This window comes from Rhinolophus sinicus, chromosome 7 (genome assembly GCF_057876585.1).
Source record: "Rhinolophus sinicus isolate RSI-liver-muscle chromosome 7, RSI-T2T, whole genome shotgun sequence".
NCBI lineage: Eukaryota > Metazoa > Chordata > Mammalia > Chiroptera > Rhinolophidae > Rhinolophus > Rhinolophus sinicus.
In genome coordinates, this window is record NC_142507.1 from 12,235,623 (window position 1) to 12,251,378 (window position 15,756).

General features: G+C 36.5%; 1 protein-coding gene across 1 annotated transcript in view; it reads right to left on the bottom strand.

The window, feature by feature from the left end:
* The window catches only part of PREX2 (phosphatidylinositol-3,4,5-trisphosphate dependent Rac exchange factor 2), a 234,360-nt gene that overhangs the window by 74,645 nt on the left and 143,959 nt on the right, over positions 1-15,756 (bottom strand). The window contains exons 26-31 of the mRNA XM_019726246.3: positions 11,474-11,653; positions 8,941-9,035; positions 8,034-8,116; positions 7,019-7,109; positions 6,281-6,409; positions 1,907-1,948 (exon numbers count right to left, since the gene is read on the bottom strand). Of these exons, the coding sequence (XP_019581805.3) occupies positions 1,907-1,948; positions 6,281-6,409; positions 7,019-7,109; positions 8,034-8,116; positions 8,941-9,035; positions 11,474-11,653 (620 nt within the window). The remainder of the gene's footprint in view (positions 1-1,906; positions 1,949-6,280; positions 6,410-7,018; positions 7,110-8,033; positions 8,117-8,940; positions 9,036-11,473; positions 11,654-15,756) is intronic.

Genomic DNA, 15,756 nt, shown 5'->3' on the forward strand with positions numbered 1-15,756 from the left:
TCGCAAGTGTCCATCCTTTCCAAAGCTATTCTCATTCCTCATCTTTATCAATAAGAATGGCAGTGAGAATAACAACAGCTGCTTCCAGCTTCTAGCAAAAGAAGAAGAGCAGCGAGCTGCGTTTCTTTTGTGTGACAGCTTGTTTGTTGTTTTTGCAGAGTAGGACTTCTCTTGTAGTGGGAATAGACTTAACAAAAAAAAGGAGTTTTTTTTACCTATCAAAGGCTTCTGTTTCATTTCAATATGTAAACACCCACTTAAACTCATCTTCTGCAAACATATTTTAAAATATTAACACTTCATTTAATCTTGACTGTTTTCGAAGTTCCAGTTCCATAGTTAGCTAGCTGGTCTAAAAATAATGAGACGGTTTCTAGACACAAGCAATCCCAGTCATTATTCTGAGATTGTAGGGAAAAGAAAGCAAGATTAACAAAGAAATAAAAAGAAGAGATTAGAGAAAAAGACAGGAGTAAAAGCGAATTTAGAATAATATTTAGCAGGCAGTCTACCCTTTTCAAGGGAAGAGCTTATCAATACGGAGTAATTTGGTTACTGTTTTGGCGCCATCCTATAATATATACAAGAAGGAAGGAGTGAGTGAGTGAAGGAGGAAAAAGGAGAATTATGACAGGAATAAAAAAATAAAATTGAAATCAAAATAAGGATCTGCAAGAACAGCCATTATTTCAATATTAATGAATAAAGCAATGCATTTGAGGACCACAGCTGGAATTGGCATTAACTAAATTTGTATTTCAAATCTGCCACCTACTATTTATTCATGTTCTCAAAAGGCATCTATCTGCCCCATCTTCCAGGAGCTCAAAAATATGTGTTGAATAAACAGTATTTCCTAGTTATTATTATTAATCTTCCTGAATGCTAATTTCTTCACCTTTAAAAGTGTGGGAAAATAATATTCTCCCAGAGTGTTTGTGAGGACCTGACGAAAATGACATAAAAATGAGGCCCATGAATTATGATTATCAGTAAAACTTAAAAAAGAAGTTATTAGTGTGGTTATTAGTAAAACTAAAATGAACACATAAATAATTTTTTTATATTACTACTCAGTCAAAAAGCTAAGTCAACCTTGTTTAAGGCAAAAACCAAAAACCAACCGACAAACAAAAATGCTCTCTTGGTTAACTTGGCTCATTCATTCATCTATAATTAAACAATGGTAAATGGTTTGGTGGTTGCCAGAGGGTAAGGGGGGTGGGGGGTGGGGGGGTGGGAGATGAGGGTAAGGGGGATCGAATATATGGTGATGGAAGGAGAACTGACTCTGGGTGATGAACACACAATGGGATTTATAGATGATGTAATACAGAATTGTACACCTGAAATCTATGAAATTTTACTAACAATTGTCACCTCAATAAATTTAATAAAAAAATAAATAAAAATAAAAAATAAAAATAAAATTTCCAAGTATGGTAGATTGTAAAAATGGTCAGAAATTCCTCTTCTCTCTGTATCCATGTCCTTGCAATATGATTTTGAGATACAGACTTCTCCCATTAAAAGCACTGTCCATCTCGCCACCCCTTGGGAATGGGCCCACCCAATGTCCTTGTTCATATACAAAAGTTACAGTTTCACAATAAACCCCACCTACACAACCAACTGTACCAAAACCTGCTTTCTCTCTCTCTTTAAATTATATTCTATATAAATACCTATTTGTATATGTCTTCATGTTTCTATTTGTAATTGAAGACGAGTATATGTTTTGGGGTTTTTATTACAACTAAGTTGTGTTTTTTATCTTCGCAAGGCTTTAGACAGGTAGGGATCATATTTCCATTTATTTTGTCGAAGACATTGCCCTGATATCATGAGACTTCTAAGGTCATGGACCACAGTAATTTTCAATACTAAAAATAATACAAAATATTACCTGAATATTCCAGAAGTGCCAGAAGTATCCTACACTTTACCTCTGCAGAGAAAATTTAAAAAAAAAAATAAAAAAATATCAGTTAGTTGTTCAGTCTTTTTCTGCCACTAACATCACATTTTAACAGTGTAGTAAAAATTAGCACATGACATCAGATAATAAAAATTCCACTCATTTGAAATGTTATTCTTTCCTACCAACTTATATAAATTCTACCCATTGCTCAGGACCCTAAAATGTCTCCCAGATCTGAATATGAGCCTATGAAACATAATTCAAATAGTTCATCCTTAGCTGCTATCGCTCGCATAGCATTCTCTGAACTCCTACAGTCTTGATCAATAAACTGTCAAACAGTACTTTTCCTTAGTTATTTAAACTTTTAAAAACTATGTATGCATATACAACCTTTATATACAATTACGTATATCATATTATGCATTATATATTAGAATTACAGTTTATATAAATTTACATAGATTTATACATTATGTAGAATATACATTGTCGTCCTTTCCTATTTATACATCAAGACACTACCCTAAAGGACATAAAAATACTAAGTATTTCCAAATACTCATCTCCACCCCGTCTCCAAACAAGGCCAATCACAAATGTTTCATACTCATTGCTATCTGTCCAATGAGCTATGTGTTCATTTACTTCCAGTTGGCAGATGGTTTACTCGCACTAGGTAAATATAAAAACTTACAGAGTTCTTTTACATGGCCAAGATTATGGGGAATAACAAAAGTTAGGTTGTATCCTATTCTAGACTGGCTCACAATAGTCAGCAACAGAATTAACCTACAAGAAATGCAGGAAATACTTAAGAGGACATTGAATTTTACAAGTGAGACTGCAATAACAAAAGGATTTCAGAGGCAGAAACGTACATTGCACTAAGATTCAGAGATCCATACGCTATATACTAGCTTTATGGTCTTTAAAAAATTGCTCAACTACTTTGAGTCTCAACTTGCTCATTCATAAGTGATAACATCTGTCTTATCTATTTTTATAGGTCTGTGTAGGAAAAATAAATGGGGATATATATTAAAAACCTTGAAAAATTTTTTAAAGTGCTGTGCACCTGTGAATCACTGTTATTACTGTAATCTCACTCTAGCTAAATTTGGTATAGAATTCTAAGTAAGCCTCAAAATGTTTAAGAAAAAAACATTTCTAAGTTATGTTGTCAAGGGAGTAGGTACATATTCTAAGAATGAAAAATAGTGCTAGCAAGAAAATATAGTAGAGAATGAGTACCAAATATCCAACAGTCTAGCATGGACAAGATCTTACAATATCATTAAGAGACTAGGATTGAGATACAACTAACTGGAAAGCCCCATTGAAAAATGGCTGCAACATCAGACTGATGACTTTGGACTTTCCTAACACAAAAATCACTATACGGCTCTGAGACAGGGTACCAAAATTATGAACATGATATTTTAGGAAGATGAAGCTAGTATGTGTAAATAAGAAATGATGGAGATTGGGATTAGTTCAAAAACTATTCCAATTACTGAGGTATATAAAGAAAAGGCAAAAATTGAAGAGACTTTTGATTTAAAAAAAGAAGAAGAAAAGCTCTTTAAGATATTGTGACAAAGAGAAAAAATGAAAAGAGTAGGTTGCTGAAAAATGGGAGATTTTGAAAGGAATATGTATAATTTTTGTATAATTTAGGGTGATGGTGGGTAGAATTGTGTCACCAATTCTGATGTGTGTTTTTCCCCACACCCCCATCCCATATGCAGGATTAGACACCAAACAGATTGCCAGGAAATGGCAGCTTGCCCTCTCCTTTGACTGGTCCATTGAACTGAATTAGTGATTGTTTATTTATGTTTTTAAGACTCATTATAGTGACAATCACAGCTCTGATCCAAAGAGTAACTACCTCTCACTGAAACCTGCAACCAGGAGTGCAACTTAAATTCTGCAAAGAGCCCTCTCCATGCCACTGACAGGACTCTCAGCAAATCCAACTATGCTCAACCAGCTGCTGGGCTCCCATAACTGTGTCTGGCCCATATTCAACGTCTCTCAATCAATATGTATAGATAGCTGCCACTCCTATTGCTGTTTATTGGGTTATGAGATACTAAGTGTACAAAAGACTTAAGATGAAAATGTAAGATTCTCAAAATGAATACCTTTTTAAAAATTAAGCTTTTTATCCTGCATTAAAAGAAATTTAAAAAAAATAAAAAAATAAAAAAGAAATTTATATCTTAAAGGTAAAGTTCTTTCAAATAACAAATCAAGAAAAGGCTCAAGGATTTCTCTGTTCCTAATCAATATTTCATTTACTTTAAACTAAATAAAATGTGAAAAAAACTCAAAGATGATGAGAACAACTGCATGTATATTTACGAATTTTAACTTTTAGGAGTGCTATGATTCTGGCATCTGTTCAGAAAAAATACACCCTTTACTCGGTAAAGTATATGCCCAAATTCCTTAAGCCTAACAGTCTTTAAAAATATGATTATCATTTTCACTGTTCATTATTTTGGGGAGTTTTAAATGTAATGTTATAATGTGTCACAAGTAATCACTATTTTAGCTATAAAATAAAATTATAGCCAAAAAATCCAGCTGCCAAGAACAAAAGATTTCACTACACAATAGAATTGCTGTGATTTATTCGGAGTTTTCCGTAACTGTACAAACTCCTTTCCTATTGATATCTAACAATACCTAAGCTGTTATATTTGAGTATGTTTCTAGGCAGAAGACTTAATAATCACAGAACGTGTAAGTCATCTCTGCCATTCATGAAGAAATGAGGCCCAAAGAAATAAAGAAACTGAGGCCCAAAGGAGTTAAGCTACAAACTCAGACTCTGTTGAGTTTAAGATCTGTCTTTTGTCAGGAAAGTACTATTAAAGAGAAAAACCACAGGCCCAAAATGTGTCACTTGTGCTAAAGCCCATGATACCAAACCTAAATTTAATACCTGACTTTGCTGTTTCAACCTTCCCTGGAAACATAGCCTTAATCAACCAGTCTGGAATTTTCTGGTCAAGCACCAGTAAGGTTTTCTGTTGAGTGGACCCTCCCCAGCCCCCATAGAAAGAAGAGGCAACATGCATGATAAAAACCCTTGAAATTCCCTTTTCCCCAAAGGAATATGTCCTGGTCTAAATATAATTATATTTTTTCTTTTGTCTATAGCTCCCTTGCCCCACCTTCTTCCTATAAAAACCTTCCGCTTTGTACAACCCCCTTTGAGCCTATTCTAGTTGATAGACGGGATGCTACCTGATTCATGAATCACTTAATAAACTCAAGTAGATCTTCAAATATGCTCAGTTGCATTTTGTTTTTTCAACAGTATATAACTCTAATTTACCCTAAAATAATGGTAGTGACTGGGGTTATGCTGTAATTTTGCTAAATATTATTCACCTCATCCAACTGACATACAAAACTTGGGATAAAAATTTAAACACAAGCATACTATTTATTGTACAGGTTTCTCAACCTTAGCACTATTGACGTTTTGGGCCAAATACTTCTTTGTTGTGAGGGACTATCCTATATACTGCAGAAAGTTTATTAGCATCCCTGGCCTCTACCCACTGGACGCCAGTAGCATACCCACAATTGTGACAACCAAAATGTGTCTCCAAATATTGCCAACCACTGGCCTAATATTGGGCAGAAAATAGAAACCACTGAATTAGACTTTTTTTTTAAATGAAAGAAAATTCTCATTTCATTTTTTTCACCATAATCATGTTGGAAACTCTCAGACTTGTCTACTTAATAACTGACCCTAAACAGCATGCAATCAAACTTACTGGAGTTGTCACAAAGTTTTATGTCTCCAATCACAGGTTGTACCAATTACAGGATGTTGAGGAAACAATGTTATGGTCGTGAGTAAGAATCAACTTACTCACGAAACAAGTACTTTAGAAGAAAATTAAAAATGGATGATGCCACCTATGGAATTATTTTAATTCGCACAAAGATTCACAATTGATTTTTTAGACTTTCCATAAAAGTTAGCTGCATGCCTTTTTGTGAATCCTTTAGAAATTTTTCTAATATTGTTTGATATTATAAAATATGAAACTCTCCCCATGTTCCATTTGTCTTCACAAACATGAGTCCTTATTTAATTTCCCGAGAATATTCTCCATGATATAGATCATTTAGATCCTTGGAACGCAAGGTTTTGCAACCTTATTCCTTCTTTCTCTCTTCCTCCCTCAGTCTTTGCAATCCTTTTATTTTCCTGATAACACAAAATATTGCAAAAAATAATCAGGGCGTTACTGAATTTTTGGTTTTAATGGGTTTTTAAATGATTGTTCCTAATGTCATGCGATGTTCTCTGCTTTTCATACTGACCTTCAACAAATTTTCTGATGTTCTGAGCAAGATTCCGGACGCTGCTGGGAAGATTCCAAGGGTCCTGCTTGATGTGAAGTCTTAACCTTTTTGGACAACTCAGCTTTGGTTCCATTTCCTGTTGAAATTCTAAATAAACACAAAAAATCTCTCTTAATTCTCAACTATTTACCAGTTAACAAGCCTGTCAACTTCAGAATTCTCTTGTTTTTGCGGCCATCGTTCTAAGTTATTGTCATGGAGGTAATTTCTTGAGCTATATCACAAAAGAAAACGTGCTAAATCTAAAATGTCAAACTTTAATGTATTATTTTCTCACAAATGTCTAAACAAAGGAGCAAACTTAGATGAAAACTATACTTTCAACATCTTAAACTAGATGTCAGAAAATGGCAGCTCTAGGTACTGTTGTGTTTGACTGTTCTGTCTGCCCCCTGACATTCCCAAACCCCCTTCCCTACCACTGGGAGCTTGGTTTCAGGTAAAGCAACTGGACACTTACGTTTCTTCAATGAACTCATTTCCATTCACTCTGGCATTAAACCTTTTAACTTACAAAGAAACTGAAAAGGTCTTACACCGTTTTTTTACACATACTCAAACATTACAAAAATAAAAGTAGTATTAAGGAAATTATGAAACATAAGTAACCAGAACTTTTCTTCTTATATTTTGCTTTTGCTTCATGACCATACGTTGTTTCCCAGTGGCTTCTAATAGTTACTTTTTAAACTGTACCTTGTAATCCTCGACCTGGGGTGAGGTACTTGGTTTGCTCAAAGGCTCTCACAACAGCTTGCCCTTTTAGGAGATTAGTAATGGAATCCACCTAGCAAAACAACAGAGATATCTGACAGTTACATTCAGAGTTACACAATACATAACACAGAGGGTGCCAAAAAAAAATGTATGCATATTTTAAGAAAGGAAAAAATTGTATTAAAATTGTAGTACTCAATATAAACCAACAACAAAAGATAAATACAAGTCACATTTGACTTCTGCAATTACAAGAGGTGCTCAAAGTGGTTACCACAGCATAATTTTAATACAGTTTTGTTTTCCTTTCTTAAGATGTGTATACATTTTTTTGGCACCCTTTGTATATATTTTAGAGAGTAAAGCTTACAAAATTTTTTTTTTCATAAAGCAACAATTACTTTTGAAATCTCATGATTCCTGTGAAATCTACTTTAAATAAAATATTCCTATAAACTCACCTAATAACATTTGCAATGACATTTCTTATTATCCTACTATATATTAATACAAAGTATAAATTCACTTCACAAAAACAAGTAAAAGTTCTAGAATTATTTAAATAAAAAAACCTAAAAGTTATTGAAATACCTTTTAAGGTAGTAAAAGCTTCTACACTGTAAATTTTGGTTATGGATATAAATGTTTTAAGACTATAAAACACCCACATGAGACAATCTTGTGCTTTTTGAAGTTAGTAATAAAGTTGAGCAAGAAATGTCATAAGGGATTCTGAAAACCCACAAATAAACAAACAATAAAAAGAATAAGTCCTGTGTATAACTCTTTATAACTTTCCAAAGATTGTAAAATACTTGAAATTCACAACAATCCTTTGGGTTAGTTGGCTAAAAAAATCTTTATCCCATTTTAAATTGTGGAAATTGAGGTAAAGTGGGTGGAGGAACAGATCACAAGCTCTTTTCAATACATCTGAAAAACAGATTCCTGATAGGTTAGTCTGTAGAAAAATTACCAACTGTCCCAATCATACCTGGCTGAAAAGATGCTCAAGGCAGCTATGTATCTTATCCTGTTTTTCATGAGAAATGCGAACACTCAGGGGAAGTTCATCACCTAGATATCAAAAGAACAAAAAACAACAACAACAAAATACCCATTAATCTTACATTGAACATTGCAAAATATCTTAAAATAAATAAAATAAAAAACATTTAAACATGAGCTCTTATTCTGTACATTAGTTCTCATGTTCAGAAAATGAATTCTAAAAGATTTAATAGCTCTTAAGATATCAGATTACTGATGCTTGGAAACTGAGGTGAAAGACCACTCACAGAGTATCACAGAAAGACCACTGCGGTACTCTGTGTTAATAATTCTTTCAGATGGTATGTTTTACTAATGGTTGAACAGTTGAAATACACTGCAGATTTAAAAATTAAGATTTTTCCTAATTAGATGGAAAATCTTTCATAACACACACAAAACAAAATAGTTATATTTATATCAGTGTTTTTCTCATTAACCACCCCTGCCCCCATACCCATCGCCCCCTTCACCCACTTAAAAGCCATTTCTGTTGCATCTACTGTTTTAAAAGTCCTTAGTTTCAAAGGCCTTCCTACCTCCACACCCAATCCACCATGCCTAGCGTTTCAATAAAACTTGCCTCCTGTGTACCTACATCCTTCATAATACCACAGAAAGATCATAAACCATATGTTAAGATAACGAAAAACTTTATTTGTCTCATTTCTTTGTAATGCACATAAATCTGTTTTTATCAAGCACATAAATCTGAAACGTAGTATGTGAGGTCACCAAGAACGACGGATAAAAGGTAAACACACATGTAAGGATCAAACAAGTTAACCCTTGGAAGTGTGTCCAATAGAACACACATCGAGAAGTACAAATTCCTCATTCAGGAAACGCACCTGAGTCCATTTCATCACTGTGAAAATACGAGCTGCACTGGCTGCTGCAAATGCTAGTGAAGGAGGCGATTGAATTCCTATTGCTGTTGCAGTCGCTGAAAAGAGGGAGTTACGTGTTACTGTCAAAGTCCATTTGCCAAAGTTTCCCGGTGATTTCTTATTAGATAAACTCACTATGTCACAATTCTATTTATTAGTATGTTTTACAGAGAATTATGAGAAAGGTAAACTCGCCTGCCACAGTTCATCTTACTTTTTTAAAAGTATGTATTTTAAAGTCAATCCTATTTCCATTTTTTATGCCATATAGTCTAATTCTCAATGAATGTTTAAACAAATGCATAGTTAGAAAAAGTTGTTAAATGTATAATTATAAAAATAGGAGTCAAACCAAACTTCAAATTCTTTATAATCTGTTTGATGGCACATGCGTGGAGTTTATTTGTGAATAGAGACCAAGTTCTGTATCATGATCTCTGCCTTTCAACCCTTTTTGGAAGCTGAAATTATAACTTCTCCATGGCACTCTGAGCTCCCTCAGGGATGGCCGGCACGTCAAAGTTCAGCACAGAACGTGCGCCTTGTAAATAAACGTTCAATAATGCTGAATGTCAAAAGAAAGAAGGTTTAAGATGGTTGTGTGTGAACGGATATAGTATGGATTTCCGAAATAGTGCAGGAGATTACATATTTTTGTCCTCTCATAATAAGTAAAAATGACTTATTTAACTTTAAACTGACATTGGAAAATTCTATTTTCGCCTGGAGGAAGACTGTGAGGGCAACTTTAATTACTCGATAACTAGACGTTGAGGTAAGAAAGTATTTTTAGACATGCAATTTCCCGCTGGAGAGAAACCACATGCTATTAAACCACATGCTATTAAAGAGCATATTGGTATCCTTGAAGCTGAAAGAAAATGAAATGGTAAAAGTAGTTCATCTGTGTAATATAATATTATATATCTAGGAATAATTAACTCGTATGTATTCGTTAAAATTCTTTTCACATAGAAATTGGAATAGTAGAGTGGTTAAGAGACAAACTGTGAGCTAGACCACCGGTTTCATAGGTAAATTAGGTAAGTCCAGTGGGCCTCAGCTTTCTTACCTGTAAAATGGAGTTAATATCAGAACCTACCACCCAGGATTGTGGTGGGAATTATGTCAGATTGTTCTGTTCCCCGACTTGTCTGGTAAAAATATGTTTTTAATGTTATCTCTTGGTGTATACTAAACATCTCTTTTGGGAATAACTTTAAATAATAATTACTTAATATGTGTTGATTGTAAAACACTGTGTAATAAATAAGCATGAATAAGAGAGTTGTTGTCTTCAATTACTGTAAATAAAACAGGAGATGATGAAGGGGAACACAGCATACCATGTTTCCCCGAAAATAAGACCTAACCAGAAAATAAGCCCTAGCATGATTTTTCAGCATGAAACATAAGCCCTAATGCGTCTTTTGGAGCAAAAATTAATATAAGATCTGGCCTTATTTTCGGGGCAACACGGTAAATGTCAGGTTACAACAGTCCTCAGTGAGGTTTCAGGTGATACAAGGATTCAAAGGAGAAAAAGCCACTTGCAATTAAGGAGCCATCATTTGAGAGTCTGGTAGGAAGACGACAATAGAGGTTGGATGCTGTATGGGTTGAACTGTGTCCCCCCCAAATTCTTACACTAAAGCCTAACACTCAGGACCCCAGAATGTGACCTTATTTGGAGTGAGGGTCTTTACAGTGGTAATCAAGTTAAAATCAGGTCATTAAGCTGGGCCCTAGTCCAGTGTGACCAGTGTCCTTATTAAGAAGAGGAAATTTGGACACAGAGACATGCTTGGCTTAGAAGGAAAAGGATGTGAAGAGACAGAGGGAGAAGACGGCCATCCTACAGGCCAGAGAGAGAAGCCTGGAACAGATCACCCCCTCTCAGCCCTCAGAAGGGATCAACCCAGCTGACATCTTGATTTGGGACTTCTAGCACCAGAACTGTGGATAATAAGTAAATTTCTATCGCTTAAACCACCCAGTTCTTAGTACTTGGTTACAACAGCCCTACCAAAATTCCACAGAAGGCATGCGTCAGAAGGAAAAATACCCAAAGCAGGTCATGGAGGTGAGCAAGTGAGATTAGTCCAATTAGCTTGGGACACAGAATATAAGAAGAAAGGGGAGAAACAAGACAAAAAGAACTTTTCCTTACTAGCCACCTGTCCCATAATCAGAAACAGGTATTTGAAAAATGTTAACATAGACACAATTTGCTTATGTGCTACACACATGACACAATCCCAAATTAAGTCCACACCGCTAGAGAAAATGCTTTTCCCCCATGACTCAGATAAGAAAAGGGAAGAATTCAAAAGGTTACGTTGCCTTACTATGCTTTGTCTGGTGTGGGTAAGAGGCTACTCTGTAAGAGTAATAAACAAACACAATAATCCAAAAATGTCTTCAAGACCATTGTGGAAAACACAGCATCACGGGTGACTGTTGATGAAATGAGTTTGAGGAATGAATGAAATACCTGTACGAGTCTCTGTTGCTGACGGTGTCGTGACCTGAGTCTTCCTGCTCATCGCCTGCCACATTAAAACAGACTCGTTTGCTGTTTCTCTCTCCCTTCTCATTGTCACTGTCTGTTGGGACTATGCACTCTGACGTCTTACGTTCTAATTTAGGAGAATACATTATCGAAGACAGAAGGCTGCATGGTGATAATAAAAAGAAAGAATAAATGCACATTTTCAAACTGGCTGGTACAGATAACTACATTTCGTGTTGCCATGATAGGCTTATAAATATGTCTAAAGTACGTCTATGTTTCACGTAGAGTAAATACCCTCCTGTATAAAAAGCCTGTCATGAAAACTTCACTTGTTTCTCTCAGAATAAGTAATAGAAATAGCACACAATTTGGACTAGAAGGCTGTGTTCCAATCCTGGGTCTCTTACCTTATCAGCTTTGTTATGATAGCTAAGCTGGGATAGTCTCTCTGGCAGCTATGAAATGGGAATTATAAGAATATCTAGCCCACAGGATTGCTGAGAGAATAAAATGAAAACAACATATTCCTGGTACATAATGGGTGTCAACTTTCTCCCCCAGCCATTGCCACCACCATACGCAAATACCTGGGAAACTTTACAGTGCTACCCAAATATTAAACCGAACACTAAATGTGCTTAAATATCCATGAAAATGTCTTATACCACTCATACATATATTCCATAATATCAAACCCAATGCTGTACACTGAGTAAAGATTTATAAACTGGTTTTACTAAGTAATTAATTAGACATATTTATTGTCCTATGCATTGTACTCAGTGCTGTGGATATAGCAGTTTATAGAATGAACAAAAGCCCCTGCCCTCTAGAAGCGTAAATTCTCCTGGAAGGAAACAAACAATAAACAAGTAAACTGTGTAGTACATCAGATGGTGACAAATGTCAAGGAGAAAAATAAAGAGGGAAGGAAGCCAGAATTGCAAATTCAAATAGTGTGGTCAGGCAGGATCTCAGTGTGAGACGATACTGGAATAACATTTTGATGGTTTAAAGTTTTTTAGACACAAGTGAAAATCAGGAATCTATGTTACATTGCCCAAGGCCCTGCGAGGCTAAGAATTATTTTAAACGCAGTTTTTCTATTGGAAGGATACTTTATGTCTTGTAAAACAGATTATGTACGTATTCCCTCCCTCCATTCAACAGATTAAAACATCAAACTAACTCCAATTACCCAAGCTCCACACTGCACAGGCAGATGGAAGAACTCTGACTATCACAGAGGACAGGTGCAGGAGTTTTCATCCTGCAAGGAGTCCTCTGCATTCTACGCAACTTTTAAATTAGAAGCCATGAGGCTAAGCATAAACATTTCTTTCAAAGTTATATGGATTATATTCACACGTTTGCTTTTCATTGTAAACAGCTGCAATCATGCTTGCTCTGATCCTGTGGGAACAAGGGTTAAGCTAACAAAACAAAACAAAAATGCTAGTAAAACAGTGTTTTTGACACCACATGTTGCATAAAATTTCTAGATTCTTAAAAGCAAAAACAGGGCATCAAACTTAATGTTTGTGCATGCAGAAACATTTTCCTTTACTTTTGCTCTTATGCTCTAGGTCCATTAATTCTGAATTAAAACCTTGAGCAGCCTGCCATTCCAGCTCAATCTTTTCCTGAAGATTAATGAAGAGTTTTATATGCAGTCTATGCACCTATCTGTGTTTTTCTATTAAATTGAGATTTAAATATCATCATCACCTTCATCTTCATCATAGCTAACATTTGCTGAGCTCTTAGTCCAGTCACTATGCAAACAACTTAACAGGCATTCATTCATTCAATCCCTAAAACCACCTTATGAAGTTGGTATTATTATTATTAACCCCATTTTAGAGATGGGATGAGTGAGACACACTGTGACATACATATACTTTGCAAATTCAGCAGAATGCCTCCTCCCTGCAGATCTTGCACACTCTGGAGTGAGGAAGCTGCTCCTTAGAGCTGTCCACACATCCCTGTTCTCTTGGGCACATGACTGGGAGGTCTCACCTTGCCTGTGAGGATACAAATGACCACGTGACTTGCTCTCACCAATGCAGTGTGAGTGGAGGAGACAAGGGGCCCTCCTAGGGGAAAGCCATTATGCCTGGGTGGGCGGTCAGCCTCACTCCCTCTCTGTACGGTGACAATCAGCGAGATTCCATCTGGTGAGCGCTCCATGAGCCTGGACTTGGGTGAAGTCAATGTGGAAAGAAGACCCCGTGACCCTGATGGGCATGGAGAAGTAACAAGAAAGGAAACCTAGCTGTGAGGCTTTAGACTTTCTGTGAACACGACAATGACAGGGGTAAAAAAACAAAAAAAAAAAAAAACAGTTGTATAGGGACCTAGGGAACTAGGTACAGCCTCTCCACACATATGCCATTAGCCTGACACTTACGTGCCGAGAAGGCCAGCCATGCAGACCTCAGGAGCAGGGCTGACCAGGCAGTTTGTCAAGTTCCAGGCACAGAAAGAGGCGAGTACAGATAGAGCGAGTACAGATAGAGCTCAAGGAGATGAGTTTGGAAAGGGGGGACAGGAGAAGTCCGTAGAGGGCTGTGCAGTCCACAGTCAGGGACGTGACAGTAATTGCATTGGAATGCCATTAAGTGGATTAAGCAGGGGACCAGCCTGACCTTTACAAACCTCTCTGGCACCTGCTGAATGTAGGATGTATCAGAGAGAGGCACAGCTGGAAACCCCTACAGTGGGCACTTGTGAGGGGATGATGGTTGACTTGGTCTAAGGTGCTGGGGTGGATACATTCTGAGGTAGAAACTGACAGAACTCGATGTGGTACTGGAGGGGAAGGGGAAGGAAAGAGAAGTATCAAAGCTGATACCCAGGTTTTGGCTTCATAAGCTGAAGAGACAGGAAATACTTTACTGAGAAAGGGAAGACCTTGATGCTGGAAGGGTGGAAATGGATTTGAGTACGATGAACCTAGAATCAGTTTTGGAACAAATTTAAGTCTGAGGTATCTGTGACACGTCCCAGTGGTTTTTAATCCACATCATAGAGAGACTGTGAAAACAAAATAAGTTGTGCATATAATGATATAATTGTGCCTGGTGCATAAGCGTGTATAACACGTTAGTTTTTATGAAGCTGTGCCCTCTTTTATATATTTACCAGAAAAATGCTTGGGAAACCTCAAAGATAATTCCACCACCAGCCCTACCATTCCTATCCGTAATCCCCCAGCTCGCTAAATGTCCTACAATGTGGTTTGTTCATCATTCACTCCTGGGCATCTGGCTCCTGCAAAATGAAGTCTGTTCCCAAATGTCCAATCTTCAATAGCCCCCAAAGCTCTTTCTTCATTTCCTCCCTGTGAGAATACACAAATCCTGTGTTTTTAAAATCCTGTGAAAGGTTTCGAACTATCCATCAATTATTTTTCCTTTTACTTATGTCTAAGTACCTAAGTGTCATTAACTAGAAAATAACCCATTACAAGGCAAAAGTATTTAGCATCCCCAAATGAAATGGGAATCACAAAGTATTGATCAAATTCATAACATCACCTTATTTCATGTTACTAGACAGCAAATTCATCTCCAGTTGAACCTTTGGATCTGAACAAAGTAGAAGATTTCGTGGAATGCCTATGTATTAAATAAAATTATTTCTAGAAGTATTCCCAAGGGACGGGGTAACCAGACTTTGTTGTAAGACCAGTTCAACACCAGTCCCTTTCACAGGAACAAATATATCTTCTCGAAGGGCTTGCAATGAGATGTGGTGAGGCAGTTTCTCTCAAAACTTGGCAAAGCATCTGAGATCTGCTTCTCCACTCTACAGAGACATCTATGTCTGACCAAGAATAATTACTACATGGTGGGAAAATTGTTTGGTAACGAGCTTTTCAAATAATTTGTCAAGCTCGACTGCCCTGCAGCATCTCTGAATTCTAAGGGCAACGTGAGATTCAGGCTCTTGGACAACTGTCCTGCTTTAATGTGATTATGCCGCACATTGAATTACGTGGAACATATTTATATTTAGAACTAAATTATATAGAACACACAGAGGAGACCAAGGAAGTTTCTCAAATCATTTGCTCACTTCATGTCACCTTCTTAATAGGCATGCACAGTTGGGTAAAGGCTTTTAGAAGAACAGAGTGGGGAAATCTTAAGTAAAAATAGGTAACCAGAGGGCAAGGGGGTAAGGGAGGGTAGATGAGGGCAAATGGGATCAAATATATGGTGATGGAAGGAGAACTGACTCTGGGTGGGGAACAC